The sequence below is a fragment of the Eurypyga helias genome, unplaced genomic scaffold (assembly GCF_000690775.1).
Source record: "Eurypyga helias isolate BGI_N326 unplaced genomic scaffold, ASM69077v1 scaffold1784, whole genome shotgun sequence".
Classification (NCBI taxonomy): Eukaryota; Metazoa; Chordata; class Aves; order Eurypygiformes; family Eurypygidae; genus Eurypyga; species Eurypyga helias.
In genome coordinates this window covers 52,321-78,246 of record NW_010248115.1, presented here as the reverse complement: position 1 = coordinate 78,246, position 25,926 = coordinate 52,321, and the positions used below count along the sequence as shown (strand labels likewise).

The 25,926-nt window shown below is 43.0% G+C and overlaps 1 protein-coding gene across 1 annotated transcript in view; it reads right to left on the bottom strand.

Annotated features, from left to right (window-relative positions):
• Positions 1-1,809: 1,809 nt before the first annotated feature.
• The window catches only part of ANKRD17 (ankyrin repeat domain 17), a gene marked incomplete at its 5' end in the record, with an annotated part of 52,861 nt that continues 28,744 nt past the window's right edge, over positions 1,810-25,926 (bottom strand). The window contains 18 exons of the mRNA XM_010150948.1: positions 1,810-2,396; positions 4,126-4,290; positions 5,132-5,307; positions 7,182-7,430; positions 8,511-8,708; positions 10,557-12,205; positions 12,717-12,866; positions 13,079-13,234; positions 13,548-13,995; positions 14,845-15,016; positions 15,823-15,939; positions 17,146-17,241; positions 18,006-18,168; positions 18,800-18,975; positions 20,021-20,234; positions 20,998-21,140; positions 23,084-23,229; positions 23,371-23,482. Coding sequence (XP_010149250.1) covers positions 2,337-2,396; positions 4,126-4,290; positions 5,132-5,307; positions 7,182-7,430; positions 8,511-8,708; positions 10,557-12,205; positions 12,717-12,866; positions 13,079-13,234; positions 13,548-13,995; positions 14,845-15,016; positions 15,823-15,939; positions 17,146-17,241; positions 18,006-18,168; positions 18,800-18,975; positions 20,021-20,234; positions 20,998-21,140; positions 23,084-23,229; positions 23,371-23,482 — 4,590 coding nt within the window. The remainder of the gene's footprint in view (positions 2,397-4,125; positions 4,291-5,131; positions 5,308-7,181; positions 7,431-8,510; positions 8,709-10,556; positions 12,206-12,716; positions 12,867-13,078; positions 13,235-13,547; positions 13,996-14,844; positions 15,017-15,822; positions 15,940-17,145; positions 17,242-18,005; positions 18,169-18,799; positions 18,976-20,020; positions 20,235-20,997; positions 21,141-23,083; positions 23,230-23,370; positions 23,483-25,926) is intronic.

Genomic DNA, 25,926 nt, shown 5'->3' with positions numbered 1-25,926 from the left:
GTACCCCGAGTCAGGGTGTGCATTGTATGTACCGGCCGCTTCACGGCGAGGTAAAGAAACCTCATGGACGGCACGTGCAGCTGGGGGGGGCTCCACCATGTTCCCTCCTGCTTCAGCCACTGAGATCAGCAACCTCTGAAAACGGTTCTGCTCCTTTTCTACACAGAAAGACCTGCCCGGTCGCAAAACCAGTATGTTCCTTTTTTTAATTGGTCAAATAAAAAACATTACACCTGAAATATTTAAAAAAAAAAAAATTGAGAGAAAAAAAAAAAAGGGCCCTTGTACAGACTGCCCAACCCCCCCCAAGATTCCATTTAACAATCCTGATGCCACAAGGGGTAGCATCCAGCCTATGTTCCCCCAGCCATAGTTTGTTTTTCCAAGTCAAAAATAAAAAGTGAGAAAGTGTTCTTGTGCCACATGGAATTCATGGTTGTAATTAACACCAAGCTGTATTTCTCAGTAGGATTGTTTCAGAATAAGCACGCTAATAATCCTTAATAGCACTGAAGCATTAAGCAAAAAAAAAATTCTAGCAGAGGGCTAAGGGTCATACCGAAGACTGAATGGCCACCATTCCCCACTCCCTAACACACTGAAATGGAGATTCAAGAATTTTTTCCTAGCTGTTCTTCAGTCTGATACTCGTTTTTCTATAACCACTTCTTTACACAAGATGTTTCGGGCCAACAGCCAGTTGGAAAAAGGAGCTCACCTAGTGGCATGTGTATGGACATCGGTGTGTACAACCCTTCTGGATGCCGCAGAAATACAGCACAGCATTTAAAAGGCAGTAGGTTTCTTTGGACAAGTGTTTTTTTTACTTCTGCTTTCAAAAGAGTACCATAATAGGTACAAAACAGCACTTCTTACATGCTGGCCTTAACAGCAGACCCTTGAACACATCTGGGGTATTTTTTCCCCAGGCTGTACCTCTCAGGACAGTAGCTTAGAAGGGTTGGCTCCAAGTGACACAGCAAGGAAAAAAATTAGCTTTCCCTTCAGCTTCTTCCATGCAGAATAACCAGCAACCGGTCATGCTGGCCCTCACTGTCATGCACAAAAACACATTCAACTTGACCATCTACTTCAAACCACATGGGGATCCCGACTGGAACTGTGCAGCACTGCTGACTGAGTCTGGCTCAGAGGACCCTGAAGACCTCGCTTCCCAAGGCTGATGTTCAGTCCAAGCAACAGTAAGTGGAGAAGGTGACTGCTCCTGACGATGACTGCAAGTTCTCACTTGGACTTTTCCAAATAAACCTTCACAGGGCAGTGACCCAGTTCAGAGCAAGACAGCACGTACTAGAACAAAGCCACTTACCCTGGAAGAAGCCTTCCTTCAGAGCCGGTTTTCATCAGCGAAGCTCTGCTAAAACTGCAAGTTGAGCTCGTTCTTGAATTAACACACACCAAGGACCTATGTTCAGAAATTACTTTTGCAAGCAAAGAAAGGAACCAGAGGATCAGAAGCTCTGGGAGCACTAGTGGAACAGAACAGATCTTGCTGCATCAACCCAACTGTAAGAATAATTTTTAATAGATGCTGCAGCGTGATACAATTACCACGTTTACCAGGCAAGTAGGGGAGTTCAGTGTGGAGACAACTTGGAAAGTGCCAAAAGGCCGTTTTCTCAGGCGCTTTTTGCTGAAAAAGCCTCTCACAGGAAGAAAAGGGAAACTCTTCTTATCTGGTTACAACTGAAGTATGCCTTCTCAAAAAAATCCAACACACATTTGGAAAAGGCCCTCTGATAATGCCCTTTTTCTTTATAAGGTACTTAAATTACACAAGTAGAAAAGTTATGCTTATTAATAGTTTAATGTATGAAGGAAACATCCAGATTTCTGAATATGAAGGTACATATCTCACATTAATTTAAGTCTACATAAAGTAGAGCCTCTATACTGACATATTGAAATTTACTTTCTGCTTAGCCATTTGTTATGTAAACAATTGTACATTTATTTGCCATTCTAAAACTTCAGGATCAAGTTTACATAACTTTGCTAAATTTCTGTGTTTGCTCAGAAGCAGTTTACAGTACTAAAACCAACCAGCCAAGGAACAGCTTCAACAGAAAGTTATGTCAAAAAAAAAAAAAAAGGAAAGGAAAGAATAAAGGCTAACTAAGTTGAAACGTATGATGGTGGGGAATGGGCGGTCACAATGTTCACAGAAAAAGGTCAGTTAGTAAGTTCTTCTGCAAAAAGCCTACACACTTCAGTCAAGCACATCAGTAGAATGATCTGGGAGCACATAAACTGTTTCTGCCATTTGTGTTTTCCTCTGCAAAAAAGGAATCTCAAGGCTAGCAAGTTGATCCCACTCAGCCAAGCTGGTTCATATGCACACTGTTCATGTGAGGTGTCCAAGTTCCAGTCCACACCTGAAAGAGAAAGCTTCATTTAACACCGTGCTGCCGGGCTGCTCACAAGTCAAAACCGCAGTTATGCTGCAGTCCTTCAGATTTTCACTGCACCCAAGTCCAGCACCAGACAACACCAATCAGCCATCAGACTACGCTGAGTTCCTTCCAACACTTGTTTTATCCTGCTGGAATTCAGGTGAGAAAAGAGGGAAACAGGGTTTTCATCTTTCTGTCTGCTTTTCCCAACTTGGCCAAAGGTCCCTCTTCCTCTTCCTTTCTACTCAGTGTAAAAACACACTTTCACCCAGCCTGCTTGCCTTCCTAGCAAAACCCCAGGCAGAAATCGGTGCTATTTATGCCCACTAGTTCCTCCGTCATAGCGACAGTGATGTAGTATTTCACTGTTACACAGGGAAAACACTTCCCTGGCTCCGAAGGGATGCAAGTACTCCCTCTCAACATGCCAGGTCCGCTGTCAAGGAGAATTAACGTCACTTTGTAGATGTGCAAAATTATTTGAGAGGACAGCATCTGAAGACCTCCAGCTTCCAGAGCAGAATGTCTTTCCTCTTTGCCTGAGGAAGTTCAGACAGTCAACAACTGGCACCTTGAATTCTTTTCCCTTGATACATACCAACAACCTCAGCTCTGGAAAAACCCAAGTTTAACCAAATAAAGCCTTCTTTGGGTGACCAAGTTTACTCACTAAGCCAGAAGTCACCTCGTAACGCTCGTGAGGCACTTCAGAGTGGCTTTGGCATGAACGGTGGCCAAACAACAGACGGCCTCTTCTTCTGCACACCTATGGTCTGCCAGAGCTGGGAACTGCTGGGAGCAGCTTGGACGATAATAATTGCCTGGGGGCCCAGATATATATTTAGTAACAGTGTAACAGAGCTCACTGTATAATTCAAAATAAACACAGGACAGAATATAAAAAGAGCTACTGATGATCCATTGTAACATTAGTTGCTGGCTGAGTACAAACAGATTTAGGGGGACAATCCCTATACCTAGATTACATGTAGTGGGCAAGCCTACAACCCAGGCAAAGTCAGAGCAGAGAACAGAGCTAGTTACTCCCTTCCTATGTGAACTCCTAGCACAGCGAAGACATCATTCCCATCAGAGCTTGGCAACAATCCTTTAGACCGGATGCTGCTTTCCCTTTTTGGGAAGCCCTTACATAAACAGCAAATAAACTGCTTTTCTCAAAGACACTAATTTTCTCAAAAGCAAATTGATTGTGTTTTCCCAAATGCAAAACGGCACAGACAGAAATCATCATTTCAGTCAAACATACAGTGTAAAACTATCTTTCGTATCCAGACTTGCCCACAACACGTAATCAGAAAAACTGATCGGCAGTAATTAACCAGGCGTTTACTTTGACTAAACAGCAGCTTCTCAGAGCTCAGCTGGAATAAAGCTTCCCAATTCCCAAGCACGAATGTGCAGAGGAGGAACTACAGCACGCTCCTCTGAACTGCATTCACTGAGTGATGCTGATGTCTTCTTGGGACAACTTGGACTTATTTTTGGAGAGATGACTAATGTTTTGCAGTTGTCAGGAAACACGTATAGTGCTCAGCGCGGCAGTGAGTAGGGGGTTGTATCAGCTCCTTACAGACACGAGCAAAAAGAATAAACACTACATTATTTTCATACTTCCTAACAGCTAGGATCTTATCTTCACCACACTGTTTAAGATAAACTAAATTGGTGAATATAAAAATTGAAGAATTACCGTCTGAGGCCCGTTATTTTCTGTGGAATTTGAAACCATCTTTATCAGCGAGTTCCAAGATGGGTCAGCAGCATGAGGCCCGTTAAATATAGGGCCTCCAGTACCATCTGTGATGGGGGCTACAGGAGGAATCATTGCATTCCCATACACAGAAAAAGGCATACCCTTAGGGGGAAGGGAAAAAAAAAATCAAGAATCAGTATGTTATCAAACACTGCTACTAGAATCATAGAATCATAGAATGCACATACTACTGCACATACAGAATGACAAAAGGGGATTAGTGTTAAAAAAACGCCGTCTTAAAGCAGTAAAGCAATGGTTGAATTTAACAAAACTTTTCTATGCATATAGAATCACAGAGTCACAGAATGGTTTGGGTTGGAAGGGACCTTAAAGACCATCCAGTTCCAACCCCCCTGCCATGGGCAGGGACACCTTCCACTAGACCAGGTTGCTCCAAGCCTCATCCAGCCTGGCCTTGAACACTTCCAGGGATGGGGCATCCACAGCTTCTCTGGGCAACCTGTTCCAGTGCCTCACCACCCTCTCCGGGAAGAACTTCTTCCTGATATCCAATCTAAACCTCCCCACTTCCAAGTTAAACCCGTTACCCCTTGTCCTGTCACTACAGGCCCTTGTACAAAGTCCCCCCCAGCTTCCTTGTAGCCCCTTCAGGTACTGGAAGGTGCAATAAGGTCTCCCCAGACCCTTCCCTTCTCCAGGCTGAAGAAGCCTAACTCTCCCAGCCTGTCCCCATAGCAGAGGGGCTCCAGCCCTCTGAGCATCTTCGTGACCTCCTCTGGACTTGTTCCAATATATTTATTGCCTCACAGATGAGTTATTCTCTATTATACGTATTGCTTGTGCAATACAATGAGGTCTAGGCTGGTGTTTTAGCTTATGCTCGCTCAACCACACTGTGAACGGTATGTCCATGTCATTCATCTGCACTGTCACAGACATCAAGCAGTACCAGGCTTATCAAGACCAAGAAGGTCATTACCCCAACTTTTGGGAAGTCCATGTATCCTGCAGGAACGGGCTGATGGAATGTACCGGAAGGCGCTACAATTCCTGTGCTGTCTCTCTCCATGGCTTGGTGCGAGAACACCCCTGGATCAGACATGGGCCTGTGGATCATGTGGCTCCCCATTCCGCTGTGACACCAGTCCACTTTATCTAACACAACAGAAAACATAGGAACATCATTATACATAACACCCACTAATCATCCATTTTCCAGCATAAATGTTTGCACACTGTAACGTTTCTAAGTGACACTGGCTCAGCTCACAGTGCCTGTGCATCTACCTGCATTCAAACTGAGGTGCACGTGGGATGGAGAGCATCCCAAATGGTACCTGCACGCTCCACGGCAGGAACCCGGTGCAAGGAGTTTTGCACAGTTACATGCAACCAGAGCATCACCTCTGCAACCTTCCTTCATTTGAAAGGAAAAGCTGGCATTTGTGCTAAATCTCCCTCCTCCAAAAACCTAAATTCCTTGGTGCATTTGGTGCTGTGAAAGGGGTCTGTACACTATGAGGACAATTTGCTCCACTTCATTACCATTCTTACACGAATGATTTAAGGGACTAAGAGACAGAGTACTTCTTTTGAAAAGCAAAACCAGAAAATGACCAGTTGGAGACTGTGCTCATGTTCTAATTACACAATTTCATTAGAGGCTGCTTGGTATTGTTACTGCAGTTCAAAACCTCACACATCCAGAAAGCCAATTTTTCAAAATAAAGCATAAGTAAATTATATTTGGAAGGGTGGAGAAGGAAGACAGAAATATTTCTGAAGCCATCCTAATACTCAACAAGAACCAATCCCATTATGAACTGAAAATCAGCATGCTGAAATAACTGAACGAAGTAGAAAGCAAGCAGCATTCCACAAGCAAACACAGACACAAAGGGTAAGTTTATACCTAGATAATGCAAATAACAATACTCAGTTTCTAAAGCCTTAATGATGAATAGCCTCTCACTTCACAGATGGAGAAAACACTTTTCTGTGAAGTAAAAAATGGTTTGGATACATCCTGTCTATACTGTATTTGGGGAAGAAACCCCAGGACAGTATACTCATGTCATGCAAAGCATGTACACAGTCAGTCTATTAAAACCTTAAGCTGTTTGGGCTCCTCAGTCAAGCACTGGAACAGGTTATTCAGAGAGGTTGAGCACTTTCCATCCTTGGAGGTTCTCAAGATCAGATTGGGTAAAGCCCTGAGCAACCTGGTCTGACCTCACAGCAAATCCCATTTTGTCCAGGAGGCTAACATGACCTCCAGAGGTCCCATCCAACATGGCCTCATGATTCCTTCCCTTTCGTCCTAACTAAAAAACCTAGAACACCAAATAAAAAAAAAACAACCTCCCCAAAACAACTTGGGAAAAAACCCTGAAATCTCCTATAAATCACACCCATGACTCCCCAAGTGTTTGCTGAGAAAAGGTGTCCCGTCAGTACCTTGTTTAATGAGTTCTGAAATACTGAATTCTAGGTGACTACAGGCAAGCCTTGCATTAGTAAAACGCAAGTAATGCGACTGAAAAGAACAGAAACCCTCAAATGTGAAATACCAACAATTCCCAAAACATGAATTGCATGACCCTCAGCACAAAAAACTTCAACTTGGCTAAAAATTAAAATTATTTAACTCCTACTGTACAAAATCTGTTTATCAACAGAAAAAATACACAGAGACATCTTCATTTCCCTCTTCCTAAATCCAATGATCCTCACTCAGTTCAACCCTGTAAAAGCCTGTGGATTTATTTTTCCTGGGTTTTCTTCCTTCAAGTAACAAATCTTCCCAGCTAGCCTGTTTCAGAACCCCTGAGGTTTTCTGTGACATTGTTAAAGCACAATTAAGGGGACAGGAGGCCAAACAGAAGTCCCTGCTCCAACTCCTTTGGAAAGGGCACTCCTACATTTCGAGGCCCTCACTTCTGCATAGTATTTCAGCTCCAAAGGCAAGTTAGGAAAACACAGTATTTGGGTCCACTGCAAGCACAGGGCCATCTCGTTACACGACGTACCTTGACTGCCACCTATACCTTCAAAGGACCAGATCCCACTGTGTCCCACTGGAGCAGCTAAGTTGCTCCCGATAACAGATGGAGTAGAAGTTCCAGTTTGTCTAATACGTGCAGATCGTTCAGTCCCAATCGGAACAGGAACTTTTCTGTCCTGAGAAACATTACTGGGTTTTTCTGATCCCAAGGACACCGCTGAAGGGGTGGGTGATGGTGCTCTTACTCCAGAAGACACCGACTGAGCAGGAGATTCTGCAAGAAGAGCAACAAGAGCACTGAGTAATGGCAGCCAGACCCTCTCAAGTCCCCACAAACCTATTTTTCCATGGCAAGCCATACAGCAAACAAGTGAGAACGGGTAGTTTGTTAATGTCAGATTCATACAGCAAAAACTTCAGGATAATTTTCATTGTTTTACTTTCAGATCAGAGAGACTTTCACCACCAATTTAGTCTCTTACATAAAACGATTATCACGCCCTGTCTGCTCAGCTACTGGACATACACCACAACTGATGACAGACAGTTCAACATCTTAACTGAGCATTATTGTGTGTCAGCCGCAGAGGATTTGAGGATTATACCCAAAAGCACAGCTGAAATAAGCCCAGGGGATGGTTGGGCTGGCTTTGTTTGTTCTTGGGTGTTTTGTTTTTTTTTTTAAATCCAGGTTTGTTCTGTGGGCTGGGGTTTTGTTTGTTGGTTTTGTGTTTGGTTTCCCCCCTCCCCGCGTTTTGTTTGTCATCATTTTTGCCAGTAAAACAGGCTAACTTGTTCCCTGAATAAGCCAACACTCAACAGTTTTGTTTCCTGTCCAAACTCGGCTTCATAGCCAAAACTGCAGGGTCCAAACCTGGAGGAAGGTACCAGAACTTGCCCTGTGTACTTTCTCCTGAAATACATTACACAATCCCATTTTAGGAACGTCAGAAAAACTAAGCAGTCACCGCTGCCAAGCTAGCTTGAAGTAATGCACCATTACAAGGTTTACTCAACTCACACTTTGAATATTACCTTCAGGAACCAAGAAAAACCCAATTTTTTCTTTGTGAGATGACTAGAAGAATGTCGTACACATTAACAGGCCAAAGTTAATTGCAGCAGCAATAAGGAACTCACAATAGCATGACCTTAGCTGCTAGAAAACCACACTAGAGATCAGAACTTGCCCAAGAAAATGGTCTCTCTAAATCTGGGACTGCATGGATGTTCAAAAAACAGATCTAAAACCCTGAAGTTTAAAACAAACAGAACTATAAAAGCCCACAGAAAACAGACAGCCACTTTATTTGTATGATAACTTCCCATTAGTCTCCCACTGACTAGAACTCACCATTTGATGCTGATGAACATGGAGGCAATAAACTAAGTGGGGAAAAATGCTGTCTGTTAAAATTAGCAGCTGCAGGTGCTCCGCCAAGAGGTGTCCCAGGCGCGTATATCTGACCTCCCGAAAGGTTTGAGGCAAAATTACCCAGGTGTGTAGAAGAAGGTGTTACAGAAGCATAGGGTGAATCCATACTGACAATACCTACAAGAGAAATTGGCACAAGTGATTCCCATTACTCCAAGATCTCCATGAAGAGGTCTCCTATCACATGGAAATAACAGAGGAAGAAAACTTTCATCCAATCAATTGTTGGTGGGCAGGGGCGTGTTATTATTTTCCCAAGAGAACAGGGAGTCTTAAGCTTCATGCTCTGCGAGTCTTGACAGTTATGTGGCAGTTGCGCCCTATACAGAACTCAAGAATGATTCTTAGGTCATCAAGCAGGTACCTTGAATGCAAATGAATTAAGGGAATAACACACATTCTGATATAACCGGACATCAGAAAAGTAACCGAGCATTTTATTAACCTGCAATTTAAGTTTTCTGGGTTTAGAAACTAAGATTTTGTGCCTTTTATTAACCTGCAATTTAAATTTTCTGGGTTTAGAAAGTAAGATTTTGTGCCAAGAACAGTGGAAATAATCCTAAAGATAAGGTGACTTCCTCAAATTTTTTATGTGACAGGAGGATGACTATATGCACCATGACCAACACTGAAGTGGGTTTGGTTTTTTATTTACTTCCCCACAATCCAGGGATACGTTTTAACTTGCTTAAGAAAATGGTATTTTGTTAAGACCAAGTGGCACCAATTAGCCAAGGTATTCAAAATACAAAAATTGCTACCCCCTTAGTTCTCTCAATGACAAAAGGGAAAAACAAACTCTTTGGATTTTAACTCTGAAAAACTGTTAGGGCAGCTTGTTACCACCCGGCTGCTGTGCCACGTCCATCTCTCCTGCTCCTAAAGCATGTGACGAGATTTAAATTTACCATTTTAGTTAGGAGGTAAAGAAAATCTCTTCAGCAGTGAGAAGCAGAAGAATAAAGCAGCACAGCACCTGCCTCCTCTGCAACATCCGTTACCCAGATCCAACCTGCAGCTCTTCTCCAATTCTTGAGGCCCTCAGGGGGTACTTTCCCCTGAACTAACGCGACGCTCCCTGGCTCTGCAGACACCTCCAAGTTCTCTCTCTTGTGCCCACAGCCTTCCACAGGACAGACAACAGCAGGACCGTGGCGAGGGAACCGATGGGTGTGCCCAAGCGACACGCAGCTTGGTGTGCCAAAGTCAAAATGCCAACACGTCCATTCAGCTGACACAACTCACAGAGCATCTCAAAAGCCACTCAACACCACAATATTCACAAAATATGAAGAAAATTTGTTTTAATTCTCGATTCACGAACAAAGCTACATGAATAACCCACAGGTCCTACTGAAACAGGCACAGATGGTACAGACTGTGCATGTACTTTCTGGAAGCTACACAACAAGTTCTGGGACAACCTCTACCAGCCTCTTTCTGCAGAAGGCTAAAAACATCCAGCTACAAATTTCAGAAAGTCCATTAAGTTTTTTGATTAAATGTAGTAGTTAAGAGAACAACCCCCCTGCTAGAAATTCACATCAAACCACTTTTTAAATCATCCTAACACTCTGAAGTTGCTGCATATTCTTCTGCAGTCTCAGGACAAGAAGCAAGTTATCACAAACTGAAGTAAGTTGTTAGCTGGTGGAAACAACAGTAAAGCGTTTTGTTATCTGAGCTATTACTGCAGAGTAGGCTGGGATGGCAAAAAGAATGCCTCAGCTCAACTTTTATCAAGTTAATCAGCTGCCAAACAGTTATTAAATTGGACAGGTGGCACTTAGAAGACGACAAACTCAACCTTGCTTACAGAAACAACAATAAACTACATTACAGTGCCCTTTCACTGCGGGGCAGACAGTGATTTACTGTAAGTGACCGCACAAGCTGAGGCAGAAGTTACTGTATGTTCCGTTAAGTATATTATTAAGGCATGAACACAGAACCCAGGCTTACCTGAGGGACTTGGAGCTGGCCTCTGTAACGGTGGCCTAAAACCTGGGGCTTTGGAAGTATCAGACTGATGTAAAGGATCCGAATTTGGCAAAAATGAAGACTTTCCTGGCAGCATAGATTCCGGTGTCGTCTGAGAGGAAACGACGGAACCACCCCAGAAGGCATGAGCAGACGTGGGACTATTTTCAAACAACGTACTGAAGGGCCCAAATGGTAAAGTAGCACTGAAATTGTTACCCATAGACTTGTTTGCTGGGTGGGCTGAATTCTGAGAAGCACTTTGTGTACTTAAGGTAGAAGGAAGCTGCACTGAAGAAGGAACACTGTGGGGCCTTTTGATGTGATTAACGTTGAGGACCGCGACAGAAGAATTTTGCACAGGAGCTGGATTCTTATGGATGCTACCGGTTCCATGGACAGGCGGTCTGATTGCCGGGGTTTCCATCTTAGCTGCAGGCTGAGAAGACCCCATTGATGTCTGAGAGATGGGGTAGGTCATCAGGGCATTTGTTGGACCCGCCACCGGAGCGGATGAGCTTGTCGCTGCTATATTTGGAGGCACAACCATTCGAGGATCTGGTGCAGGAACCTGAGGTTGCTGAAGAGGGGGTCTTGCCTCTTGCAGGGGAGCGCCCGGAGGCTGCTGATGAGCAGGGTGCACAGAAGAGCTGCTGGTACCAGAAGTGGGCTGCCTACTGCTGGTCGAGCTGCTCGTTTCTACTGCTGGCGGACTACCCACTTCTGGATCAGACGAAGGCGCACCTTTATTCGGAGAGGTTGCTGCGCAGTCAGAGGGACTGCTTCTGGAAACACCTGCCGACTGTGCAGGAGGAGAAGGAGATGACGGGGAAGATGCAGGGTAGTGTTCTTTGGCAGTAGGAATTGGATACGTGGCATTTGTAGGCGCTGTGCTCGTGTTACTCGCCGTCGTCGTCACTGTGGTCGTCGTGGCGTTTGACGTCTTCACGACCGTGACGAAAAGCTGTCTTCTGACTGAAGGTGAACTCGGACTGCCGTTGGCAGAAGAACCAGGCACAGTAGAAGCCACTGAGCTTGTTGTAGCTGTTGGACTAGTTGTCAAAGAACTTGCTGAATTCACCTGAGAACCGCTGCTATTCTGACTGTTATGGCGAGGCACCATGTGAGGTTTCGGTGAGTTGGTAGCTCTTGCAGGGCTCAACGGCCTAACAGGAAAGGGACCCCACGTGGACTGCGCTGGTGGGAAAGTACCTCCAAAGTGTGTCATGGGCAACCGAGGCGGACGGATTTGCTGGAAAGTCTGAGCAGCAAGTAACGCGTGTGCAAACTGCGGAGGAGGATATGCTAACGGAAGAGAAACTTGGAAACCAGGCCGCACATTATTCACTGGGTTCTTAATGGTTTTGTGAGTGGATGCTGAAGAAATTGCAGGCACGGTGAGTGCGGAGGCAGTCTGAGATGTTGACGAAGCAGCTACGGTGGTCACTTTGATGCCCACGAGAGAACTGTTAGCAGCTGTAGTGGTGGCAGGTGTTGATGACCCCACTTTGGAGTTTGCAGACGAACTTTTCAAACGGTTCTTTGGAATAAGTTCATCAATTTCTTTATCTGGATCCTTAATCAGAGCATTGATCAACTGCGTGGCCTGTCTTGTTGATTCTGTGCCACCCCTACAGAAAGTGAGGAAGGGAAAAGGGAAAGTGCATCTAAAGCATTTATATACATTAGAGCAAAGTACCTCCAACACACCATCCGGCCTGTGTTCTGTCACACTAAGAGACAATAAATTAACTCTCCAGCTGACGACTGAGCTTGGCGTGTTCTTGACACTGACAATTATTTAAGAAGCTTGAGTTGAAAACTAACTCTCAAAAAACCCAAATGGTTAAAACATTTACTTCCCTAAATACACCTATATATGTAACCATGTCTAAACAAATCTAAAACAGAACTCTAATGTTTATGCTCCACCTATCTCATCTTCCTTTATACAAACATGATGGTGCTAAGTGCCAGTTGTATTGTTTCCCCACCCCATTCATCTCCCCTGCATCACAAGAACTGTCTCAAAATGATCTTTCACAAGACAATGAGGTCAAGTTTTTTCCTTTTTCTATACAGAAAAGTGGTCTACACTAAGAAAATCCCCACAGGAATGAGCTAATCAAGCAGCCTGCTTACCTTATTGTTATTATTCTATCTCCAGTTTTGTCCTTCTGTTTGTCAATGTCTATGTGCGCCCCTGTGCACTCTCGTATCGCATTGATGTTACATCCTCCTCTGCCAATGACTCTGGAAATCACAGTCGATGGAACAGAAACCTTCTTCGATCTGTACAAAAAAGAAACAATGATTAACTGGGAAACACCTCCCTGGCATGAAGCAGTGGGCAGCTTGGTCAAAACAACGTTATAACGAATGATTCAACCTGCGTAGTAGGTTGGCTAGGGTGATCATTCAGTAACCCCCGAGAGGGCTACGCTACATGAAATGTTCTGAAAAAGGACATCAGCAAGAGGGACTTAGGGGAATGTTTTACTTACCTTCTCACAACCTCCTTCCATCCTTCTTCCCTTTTCTGACCTCGTTTAGGACTAGCAATGGTTAGCTTTCCGTTTGGAGAAGAAAGGGGAGAAGGACCAGATTTTGTACAAGTAGACAAGGAATTACTCGTCACTTCATTAATAACTTCAGACAACCTTTAAAATAAAATAAGTGCTGTCATTATGCAGGCAAACAAAAGGAAGGATTACTTGAATTTCACCCATTCGCCAACCCTCCTCAACCCATTTTTCTCTTCTAGCATGAAAGTAATACATATTAATAAATCGCTTAAACTGAGATGCTTATCTCTCAAAATGCCCCGATGTTTATGCCCCTTATACACCTTTCAGCAAGAGCGTGCTACCTAACAACTGATTTAAGAACACAAATCCACGAAGACAAGGGCACAGCGTTCCAATGTAGGGCAACCACCACCTGAAAACAGCATGCACGGTCACAGCAACTTACTTTATGGATGATTTGCCAGTAACTGCTTTCCTCTCATCCTTTGGACAAGTGACAAGAACCGAAGGTTGCTTTTTGTTGCTCTGTGTGTTAGTAACGGCTGTGGAAGAGTGATTGTCGCTTTTGTGGCTGCTGTTGCTATTGCTGCTTTCGTCGCTACAGCTGGAAATCCTCATATTGTCACTATCACCACTTTCACTAGTACTGCTGCTCTTAGATTCACCATTCACTTTTTCCGGCTGGCTATAGGAAATTGGGAGTTGATCATCAAATATAATCTGAACATTATCAGGGGTTACTTTGTTTTTCCTGTTTTTCCTTTTGGAGCTTGTGGTGGTGATGGTGTTATTTCTCTTCCCATGGGAACCTGCCAACGTTGTCCAAGTTGCAGATATACCTATGGTGGTTGTAGTGGTAGCACTAGGAGGCTCCATTGGGACCTCTGCATCGTCTGATGGAAGAGGGAAAAAAACAGTACTCATTTAGCTGGCTTAAGGAAGCTTGTGTGGATATCTGTACAACTACTGTATAGTGGCACATGGTGTCATGCCGTGCAGCCTCTCCCCTTGTTTCTGCTAAGTCATACCAAATTGCATTCTTTCCTTGGAACAAATGCAGCAGCAATTTAACATGTGAAATCGAATTCAGGCATGGCAAGACTGACACAAGCAACAGGGGGACATAAGCATACGGAACATCATCAAAAAATCGTCACATATTCCCTTTCTTTCAGCATATCAGAGTGTGGGAACAATGAGTGAAAACCATTTCTCAGTACACCATGTGAAACTCATTGCTATAAGATAAAGAACCACCAAGTTTTGATGGGTAAGAAGAGAACAATACATATTTGGAATTTTCATACGGCCAGTTTTTCCAGCTAATCATTATTATCATTCTGTTTTGATCAGGAAAAAAACCCTGACCTGGTTTAAAGAATAAAGGGGAGAAAAAAACCAACAAAAAACCCAGCAGAAAAACACAAACACCCTTCCACACCCCAAAAAATCCCCCACCAACAAAAAAAAAAAATCACCAAAATTAAACAAGTCAACACATACCCACGATAAACTTAACCCGTAACTCTCACTGAAGCTGCTGGCAGCAGTTCATTGCCACAGCAAGAAACCAAAAAAGCCATCATGCTAATCTATGGGCTTAATAGAAAAGGGGAAAAAAAAAGGAAAGCTCAGCACGTGGTAAGAAAGTGGGTACTCAAGCTTTGACAAGAAAAGTGACTTTTAATATGGGAATAAAATCAAAGCCATCTTTCAAAATTAAGGCAAGTGTTTTAAATCACCTTCAGCTTTAAGCTTTTCTTTCTCCTGAGCAGCTTGAAGTTCAAAATTCTCTTTATTCTTTGCTTCTATTTCTTCTAGTTTTCGCCTCTGTTCTTCTTTTTTCTTCCTTCTTTTCTCCTTTCTTTTCTCTCTTTTGGCAGCCAAAGCCAGTCTCCTGCTTTCTTCCCTTAGCTACGAGTCAAGCACACAGAACTGCATTACAAGATTCCCAAGCACTTCAAGAAATGCAGAGGCTTTCTACCTCCTAGGAGGCTGAACTTGCATTTCAGAAAACGTATTTAAAAAACAGAAGCTAAATTCTCTGTGACCCATATTTTTAGCTATTTACTTCTTCCAAACAGATTGTTCACTCTTGTTAAGAAAAGATAAGTGTAGAAACAGAGGACAGACACCATATCAACTTAAATCAGAGTTTTCCAAGACATGTTTTCCAGATTCTCTATGTCACCTTGTGTCTCAGGAGTATGGTCCATCCCACTTTCAAAGATTAGAACATGAAACATTTCAGCTAAACTGAATATAAAGCACATGCTCATTTGACACTATACTTGTACTTTGATTTTTCCATCAGATTTCTACTACAGTATTAAGGTTTCTATTAACATTCTTTGTATATTTTTAACATTGAAGACCCAAACCAGGATTTAGACCGAAAATCCACACCAATGTGAATGGAAAATGCCAATCTATCATGCACTTGACAAAAAAATGATACTCTGAAATCCTTCTCTTGCTACAATATTATTACAGAGGAAACAGTTGTACCGCAGATCTAATTTGTCTAAATAATAGTCAAGGTAAAGTTCAAAGATTACCTGAACAACAAGATGCTCAGCTCTAGATACTCCAATCACGGTAATTACACCTACTTCCTATACTGTAATACATACTTTCACCAATCTTATAAACTTGAAGGAATGTGAAATTCAAAATTTATCAAATAAATATTCACAAACATCCAAACTCTTTCAACTTGCCTTTTCCAAGTCCAGTTCCTCTAAAAGAATGCTTGCATTTTTGTTGGCTTCAGCAGCCTGTCTATCTTTGGCTTGAACGATTGATTCCATACACAGGTGGCACTTCTTCAGCATCTCCTAAAATGAGAAAGCATATCAACCCTCTGTCTGAAAAAGTAACACTTCCTGTGTTTGAATCTATGATCTCAAGCTGACATTTGTGATTCAAGAACTGTTGCATTACTTGCACAGGAGGTTAAAGGGAGAACTTATAATTCCCTCCAGTGAATTCCTCTTCATGGCCAACCCTACATTCCAGTCACACGTGTGACATGCAATCAATAACCTCTGTGTGCTATAAATGGTACTGAGAGCATTCATAACCTATGCCCATTTATGAATACCTCAAAAAAATTATGAAATAAAAGGTTAAGGGTCTGGAAAATGAAGCAACTGCAGAAATAAAGCTGTGTCATAAAGCAAGGCTTTTCTTTTTTTTCTTATTTTTAGACACATGGGAAATATATGAATATTCTAGCATTATGCTACTACTCACAAACTACACTGGCTGCACAGCAGTGAAAAAGCTTAAATGCATAGGGTGCCCAGCATCGTGGAAGTGGACAACCCTCACAGCCAATGGCAATAAAACACATTGATTTAAACATGAGCACCTCTTCAGCCTAACACGCTAATCACAATCTGACACCCGGAAAGACAACTCAACTGCAGCACAGTGGATCAGTGAGAAGACAGACGCGTTACGGCTGTACTTCAGCCCCGCTTGCTATTCTCGTTTCTCTTACTACAACGTAATTTTTGCCCTGTTCATCTCAACAGAAGATAAACCAAATAAAACTGAACCTCCACACTGAAGAGCAGCAGTCCACTGAATATGCTACAAGAAACCACTTTACTGTCTATCTTCATTCTAGTTCCAACAGATTTTTTTACAAGTAAACTGTCATACCTTAGGCTCACACATACTCTTAGCAGAGGTTCAGCATTACCTCTACCCCACTGCAAAAGCCATCATCAATTCAGTACAAACTTCCTCAGCAGAGAGAAATGCAGAGCAGAGTGAAGTAATAACTGGGAAAACACTTTAAAATAAGCATGAGTAATAAATAACACCACCTTTACTACTCACAGCACTGAGGTGCACTAAGTTACTGTGACTGTGTTTTCCCATTTTCAGCAGATTTTTTCTGAAAAGTTCCAATAGGACTCATCATTTGGCTGCAATCTGGTGTGCCCGGAAACTAAAGGGCATTCATAAAATCGACTCTAAAGCTGAGTCAGAGCACTATTTCTTCAAACATATTTACATTCTTACAATCTTACCTTATCAGTAATTGTTGCTATGTATCTCATGCATTCCGAGTCTGATGGAAACTGGTTTACTTCTTTCACTAGGTAGCGCACCACTTTCACATGACCCTGAGAAAGAAATTTCAAGGACAACATTCTACATCAGACCAGCTGCTCCTGGTTTGCTAACAAACACTTTAGTCCAAGCACTCACTGGACAGTACTTTCAACTTTCAACTCCTCCAAATAAAGCTCTCAACACTAACCTTTTGTTTTGGCATCTTTATCATCTTCTAAACTAGCAAAGGATGTTTCTTCACATTTATGATGGAAGGGAAGGCATACAATTACCATACCTGTTGTCAAGTTGTCCTTCCTCCAGCCATACTTTGACATACTTCAGGGTGGTAGTTTTCCAATGCCCAGCTCCAGCAACGTGACAGTTGCAGGCTCCTACAGTCATCTGCAATTTTTCAAGCACTGCAGCACCTGAACTACACTCCCTGGCTAACAACTAGCATCTCTGGAGTCAAACTGCAGATTGCGTGGCTACGAGCGCTCGCCCTCTCTTGCATAAGAAACCAATCCAATTCCCCTCCAGTTCTATCACATATTCCCGCTCTTCACAAATACGCTGCAATTTTCACCTCTCAGCAGACCCATGAGAACCAGCATCAGTAAAGTGCCTATAAAGCAAATTTCTACTAGAATTTAACACAGATATTGTACCGGTGACACATATACCTATTTCAGAAGATTCAATGCCAAGGATTAAAATTACTTGACATATTTTTAAATACGCAGCTCCTATCAGCTGCGTTCCATATGTAACAACCGTGGAGGGATGACAGAGACAGTGCAAGCTAAGACCAAAGCTGCACTTCGTATTCTACCTTTCGAAAGGCTGCCATAAGAGGAGTTATTTTCCTGTTATCAGCAGCATCCACATCTGCTCCAGCTTGAACCAGCAGTTGGACAACATCTAGATGCCCTCCGTTTGCTGCCAGCCACAGCGGAGTATTCCCTTTCTTGTTACGCACGTCAATGTGAGCTCCTCTACAAAAACAAACGCATTCCATCAAAACTCTGGAACAGATTTTCATTTCATTTACCAACTGGATTGACAAGCCCGACATGCAACACAAGAACAACAGGATAGAATTCAGTACTCATTTTTACATCAAGCGTATGCATTCAGAGTGCTTCAGTTTCCAAAATGATGGTTTTGTTTCTTCTCATGTTGTCAAGAGCTACAGCTCAGCCTAAAAACATTGTTAGCGCTCTAAATCATGCTGTTTGCCAGCCTAGTCTGAAGCTTCTCTTATTAGTTAATTCCCACCCATCAGTACACTGTATTCTTCATTAGCTTACTCAGCACAACTTATCCATTTCACGTGGAAGCCAACAAGTGCTACTACCTGGAGAATGACATATCTAAAAGTGACACAGGAAGCACAGTTACACTCAATGTGCATCGTGATCAATCTAAAGAAAAAGCGTTAGGACATATGTTTGGTGCACATCTGTTATTTAAGGACTTAGCACTACCATCTAGAATGGCTGTGTTGTGATGATGAGCACCATATACGTAAAGTTGCATAATAAATTGCTTATTTCTAACACTCATGATTCGGTGAGGCAGGAAAAACTGAATTTCTTTCAAGGAGCACACTTGTACAGACCATACCTGCTAATGAGAAGCTCACAGAATTTGTAGTGCCCTTTGTCTGCTGCAATGGTTAAAGCTGTATCTCTCGAGGAAGGTACCGGAGGAGCATTTACATCTGCACCTTTATCCAGCAAAACTCTGCCCACTTCTGCGTATCCACCAGAAGCTGCTTCCATTAATGGTGTGAGGCCAGTCTAAGATAAGCAGGAAAAACAAGCAGTTAGTTGGGGGTGAGAGCTGTTTTGTTACTGGAGAGCCAGGATTTATTTCAACTTCCAGCAACATACTTCTACTTCTGGTGTATGGATTCCAATTACTACCTGGCCAATTTTGTAACAGCTTCACAACAATTTGAAGGCAAGCTCATCTTCAGACCGCTCAGGAAGAGCTTTCACTGAGCAGCACAGTGCATAGGTGCCCTCGAGCACTGCCAAGAGGGATTTAAAGCCCACTGCTGTCAGGTTTTGGGAAACTAACCCAACCACACTTGAACAAATGAGGATCACTGGCATTAAGTCCCATACAGCACCCATGTTACGAATAAAGATAATGCAAATCACATTTCATCACTTCATTACAGGATCCTACACAGAGACATCCAGAAGCACCTGGCTAGGTCAAGGGGACACGTAACTTCAGCAAGAATACCCAGCAGCAATCAGCACCATGCAGGTCCCTTTGAGCTACTCTGTGGCAGCCATAGGGCACAGTAGAAAAGGAGAAGAGAATGCCACATTTGGGGCCGTTCTTTTTCCTCTCAATATCCTAGCTATTTTTCTAGTGAACAGCCTTTCCTCTCATTTAAAGAGTTGGGGTTACCTGACAGGCTCCCAAGCACACACATCCCCTTTCCATTCTGCATCACCGCTGTGGATTTAAGCAGCTGGTCAGACACAGAGATCAGACTATGAGAATACCTAGGCAAAGGTCCTAGCTATTTTTTCAATACATTAAAACCTTCTGGTTTTATTAATTTAATAGATCACTATTCTTATGCTTGTTGACACCTGAAAATTAATTAAGGCCTTGGAAGAAACACTTGTTTTTTGGTGAAATGTGTAATCCCAAAACACTACCCTGTAAGTGCAGCGTTTGTTTTTTCTTCACAATATATAGGTTCGTTGAGTCAACTGAGCTAGAGGGGTCACAACCTGCCCAAAAGCTAAGAAAATCATCAGATTAAAGTGATGACTAACAAGCACCTTTTCCCAGAGGCTTATTCAGCTACTTGCTCCTTACCTTAGCTCTATGTTCCACATTAGCTTTTCTATCAAGCAGCAGGCTAACCACTTCCGTTCTCCCTTGGAAACAAGCCAGGGTCAGTGCTGTATTCCTGTTGGTCTCTATCTGGGCATTTATATCAGAGCCCATGTCCAGTAATAGCTTGACAGCAGCAGTGTGCCCATTCATGGCTGCCAACATTAAGGGAGAAATGCCCAATTTGCTACCAGTTCTGAAAGAGAAAAAAAACCAAAACCCACTCTTTAAATCATGATCACATTTCTGAAATCATTTTACCAAAACAAGTGAAGGCAGAGTAATCATCTGAGCCCAAAGAAATCAGCTGCAGAGCAACTATTACTGAAACTGCAAGAGGTTCTCCACAGTAGCACTGCTTAGGACAAATACTTTTACTTGGAGATACTACGCATGTTACCTTTTATTTGCTCTGAGTTTACAGGCATCTCTTATGAGGAGCATAGCTTTGGCTTGGACTTTTCATCTGGCTTGTGCGGTGCAGAGCTGAGGTACTTTCTACCTCCCAATGGCTACAGAAGCATTACACATGCATACACAGATAGAAAAAGCTTTCCTTAAACTACAGAGGGAAAACAAAGGGATAAACAAACAGACAGTTTCTTCACGTAACCCAGAACTCATGGCAATCCAGCAGGCCAACCAGAGGCAGAGATATCCGTCTTTGACAAAGACAACTGATTGTGTGATATAGGGAAGAAGCTAACAAAACACGTAGAGGGAGATGGAAGTTGAAAGAGCATTAGAAACGCACAGTCAAAGCCTTTAGTTTCTAACTTGAGGGGAAAGAAGCCTACTACAAATTAAACAACACTTGGGTTTTGGTCACGTAAGAGGAGAAAGATTTTGCTGCACATAGTTGTCAAGCTGACAAGAAATCCTTAAGAAATCTTTCCAAGGAGGGAAAAAACTCAGAACACTACAAAAACCATGAGAGAAGGGGTGAAAAGGGAACTTGCCTGGAATTTATTTCTGCCCCAGCATTTAGCAGAATCTTGATAATGTTCACGTAGCCACCAGAAGCAGCGAGGCTTAAAGGTGTGTAATCAGAAACATTCCTGTGCTCTTTGTTTGCCCCTCGAGCTAGCAGCAACTCCACCACCTGCAGTGTTTTGAGAAATAACATCTGGTTTTCTCCCAAACTTGAAAATCTATCCAGGGCAAATGTTTTTGAAGACTAAATACACCGCTGACATCCTCCAACAGTAAGAAAACAATCTTAGTCAGTTGCTTCCCTATACTCCTCACCTCCATGAACAGATGAGGCTGCAAATATGTTCCCAGAGCCACTGTAAAACTCCCTTTAAGAAAGTCTATCATGATTGCTTAAACCATTCATACCAAACTATATAACAGCAAGAAAAAAAAAAAAAAGAGTTCTCTTTACATTTATTTCAGCTGTCTTTAAATACTGTCAAAACCAGAGTCCACATATAAAATATGGTACACAAAATACCCTTGCTTTTTGTCTTCTCTCATTTTAATGCTCAGTTCACCATCAAGTTCAAAACTCATCCTCAAGCCAAAGCTGCGGAGCAAACATGAAAGCAGTCGCAGGCTTTTATCCTGTGTTCCCCACTTACACCACCACGCTGAACGGTGTGTAGCTTGTGCACAGAAACCTCATGTAAGAGCCATTAGAAAAATCAGAATTTGCATCCCTTGCTGGTTTTCCCTGTCCATTAACAAAAACACCACAAATACTTCTCCCATTATTCCTTCCTTGCAGATTCACTTCTGACCCAACCAACTCACAGCTTCCCATATTCTACAGGAAGCTGACATTCTGAAATGTTTCTGCAGGTGACCAGACAAGGAACTAAACTGTCTAGCAACTTAAAATTACAATGAACACTGAGGTGAAAACTCACTGTGACATCTCCAGTGCAACGTTCATTTGCACCACTTTCAGCTTTTTAGTGTAAACCCTGTTTAGATTAGACTCGCACAACTCAAGCCAAGGGCTTTTCAATGAAAATATTGTCCCATGGAATCACAGGGTGAACGTACTGCGAAATACAGAAATCGAGGCAGAACGTCCCAACATCATCTCTACTACTCAAAGCCCATTTTTTTCCCCACCTTCCCCAAAAGACATGAAAGAACACATTCAGCTTTGCTGTAAAAGGCCGCTGGTCACGAAGGCTGCTATGACAGACTTACTAGAAAGCAGGCCTTTCCCCAAACCAGAGCATGTGACTGGCACTGCGGCTAGTCCTCCCCATGTCCGAAATCTCCCAGATGGCACTGTAAACCAGCCAGAAGAGCTACAGGTTTTCACTTCAAGTCTAGGGAAGTAATCACCTTTTCAAGGCCACGCTACCACTGTTAAAACAACCTGTGGAAGTGGGAAAGGAGTCTCCAACATCACCAATTTCCAGATGGCCACAGAAGAAAGTGATCCTGCACCAGATTATACAGCTTCCACTGTGGCTTTTGCAATCCAAAGAGTAGATTTATACATTTTAGATTTCCACAAACCCTTAGAAAAAAGTCAAAATGCAGACTTCCTAATTAAGTCACAAAATACAGTATTTCACGTAACATTAAAAAAATTCCTCTATATTTACTTTTGATCAAGCATTTGAAAAACATTTTTGTACTTTCAGTCAGACACTGGAATCATCTGCAGTCCTCAGATATCCTACTGCCTACAGAGAATCCATCAGTAAACCCTCGTGGCTCATAGAGGGCACCGATTTGTGTGCGACTCCAGCTTCTCAACAAGAACTCGCCGCGTTCGCTTTCATATCTACATCTAATCATGCTGGCGAAAGCCCCACAGTAAGCCACTCATGATCACAGTCCTGAGGCCATCCGCACAGCGCTGGTCTAGTTTGTAAAAAAGAGAAAAAGCAATCTATATGAGCCACAGTGCAATATGCAACTTGGAAAACATGAAGGTCTTCTCCATCCTTTTTAAAAACACATTCTGAAATTGAATGGTGAATTAAGTTATGTAACATTTCTGGAAGACTGCTTTTGCATACTGACACGCTATGCAAGCTACACACACTGCTTTTGAAGACTTAAGTTTTACTTCACCTCTTGTCTCCCTCCTGAACAAGCCAAAGACAAGGGAGTGTCCTTGGTTCTCTCAGACTGGGCTTCAATATCAGCTCCGTTATCCAGTAAGATTTCAACAACACCCACATGGCCGGCTGTAGCAGCCAAAATAAGCGGAGTAAACCCTGAAATGATAAAGGATGCTTGAAGACACCACATTCATGAGCAAGACTAAAAGCTTCACATAAAGACTATACTTACGGCGTATTTAGTGTGATACACTGGAAAGCCAACAAGGGTGTGTACTGCCACAGTGAGATACCTACCTTTCTTGTCCCTGTGTTCGATATTAGCTCCTCTCTCCAGCAGTGTTTGTACTAGTTCTTCGTGGCCACCAGCACAAGCAAGCGTCAACGCTGTGTCATGATTACTCTCAGTCTAAAAGAAACCGACATCATATACACAAGATAAATGTCCTTTTTCAAGTTCCATTATATAGCGTATTACCCAAGCACAACTATACCTGTGACAAAATACAAAGCTTCTATAGGTTAAGACGAGTCCACTGATTACCTCAGTTATCTGTCGTGTTCAAGTTCATAACAAGATTCTACTTCAAGTCAGCTCTATTGGGAGGTTTCTGAACAACTCCTGACAAGACCCCAGATTCTTCAAGACCCAGATTTCATTCTGTGCTTAACTACCTCGACTTCTTTACCACTGCTTGGTGGTATAATGAAGACAAAATTCTTGTCTTTAATGTTTAATCCTCCAGTTCAACCAAAGAGTGAAAGATTCCCAATCTGACTGCCACTGTTGCTGAAGCCTCCGAACAGTAGAAGTCAGCTACAGCGAGCCCGCCAATCACAGTAATCTAAAAGAACAAACCAACTGAAGTCTTTGAACCTATGCTGTGAGTGCTTCCAGCATGGAGCCCTTATCAACCTTGTTTCTGAATGCTAAACACTTGCAATGAAACAACACGCGTTTATATTCTCAGCGTTGCCAGAGCCCATGTGAATGGCCACCATGGGATCTGAAAGGCTGTGTTGGTTTTAGCCGGGACAGAGTTAACGTTCGGCACAGTCACCACTATGAGGCTGTTTTAGATTCGTGCAAGGCTATGTTTTGGATTTGTGCTCAGAACAGTCTGATAACCCTGGTGGTTTCAGATGTTGCAAAGGGGTGTTTGTGCCAAGTCAAGGACTTTTTCAGTTCTGATGACGTGTCTGTATTCCCAACTTTTTTGCTACAAAAAGCTGTGAGGGGACACTCCTGTGAGACCCCACCTGGAGCGCTGTGTCCAGCGGTGGAACCCTCAATATCAGAAGGTTATAGACTGGTTGGAGCGAGTCCAGAGGAGGCCACAAAGATGCTCAGAGGGTTGGAGCCCCTCTGCTATGATGAAAGGCTGAGAGAGTTGGGCTTGTTCAGCCTGGCGAAGAGAAGGATCCGGGGAGACCTTGCAGCCTTCCAGTGCCTGAAGGGGCTACAAGGAAGCTGGGGGGGACTTTTTACAAGGGCCTGTAGTGACAGGACAAGGGGTAACGGGTTTAACTTGGAAGTGGGGAGGTTTAGATTAGATATCAGGAAGAAGTTCTTCCCGGAGAGGGTGGTGAGGGAACAGGTTGCCCAGAGGAGCTGGGGATGCCCCATCCATGGAGGTGTTCAAGGCCAGGCTGGATGAGGCTCGGAGCAACCTGATCTAGTGGAAGGTGTCCCTGTCCCTGGCAGGGGAGTTGGAACTGGATGGTATTTAAGGTCCCTTCCAACCCAAACCGTTCAGTGATTCTATGGCACAGACCCGACAGCTGACCCAAACTGACTGAAGGGGTATTTCATGTCATAAAACTTCATGCTCAGTATGTAACTGTGGGTGGGACAGGGGGCTACATGGATTGGTTGGTTTTCTCATTCGTGCTCTTGCTCATGGGGCTCGCTCTGACCCTGGTGTGGTTTCTTCTCAGGCTGTTGCTCTCTCTCAGGACCTGGCTGGGCATCGGTTGGGAGGTGGCGAGAAATTTTATCCTTTGTTTTATTTTTCCATTATTTTCACTACATATTATTATTAGTAGTAGCATTTTTATTACATATTAGTAATAGTAATTTTAGCATTGTTAGTACTGCAGTTATTACTGGTACTGTTAGCATTAGTAGGATCTTTATTTTATTCATTTATATTAAATTATTAAATTGTTCTTATCTCAACCCATGAGTTTCCCTGTCTCTTCCTCTGATTCTCCTCCTCCACTGGACAAGGAGGAGGAGGGTGAGCAAGCAGCTGTGTGGTACTTAATTGATGGCTGGAATTAAACCACAACAAAGGGCAACTGAGAAACTCCAAGGCCTACCGGCACTGTTAGTTACAACAGGGAGTGACTAAAATAACATATCTCTTTCTCCTTCAACACCACCACCACCACAACACACACCCTCCACCTTTTTTTAGCTACTATGAGAACTTAGTTTTGGTTTACTCTATTATGAGCCAGGGTAACTGGCAATTTATTGCAACATTGACCTGCACTGGTGCCCACCAGCTAGCAATGAGGCTGGTCAGGTTATGGCAAGGGCTCGTGGACATGGTCACAGCAAAAACCAAACCAAGTGCCACAAGCAGCTCAAGTAGCCAAGACTGGTTTTCCAGAGATTTCTGCCTTTCCTCTTTGACCACACACCTTAGCCATGCTATGTATAATCTAGAGCTATGCATATATGTATGCTAGTTAGTATATGAATGCTTTTTTTTATTTTGATGGCCAGATAATTGCAACTCAACATACACCAACTCTTTAAAAAATTATTTTCAGTACAGAAATGCCTTTTCTTTAGTGGAAGTGAGAGCTTATATTATTTCCTTGGTGAAGAAATACCAGAAATTA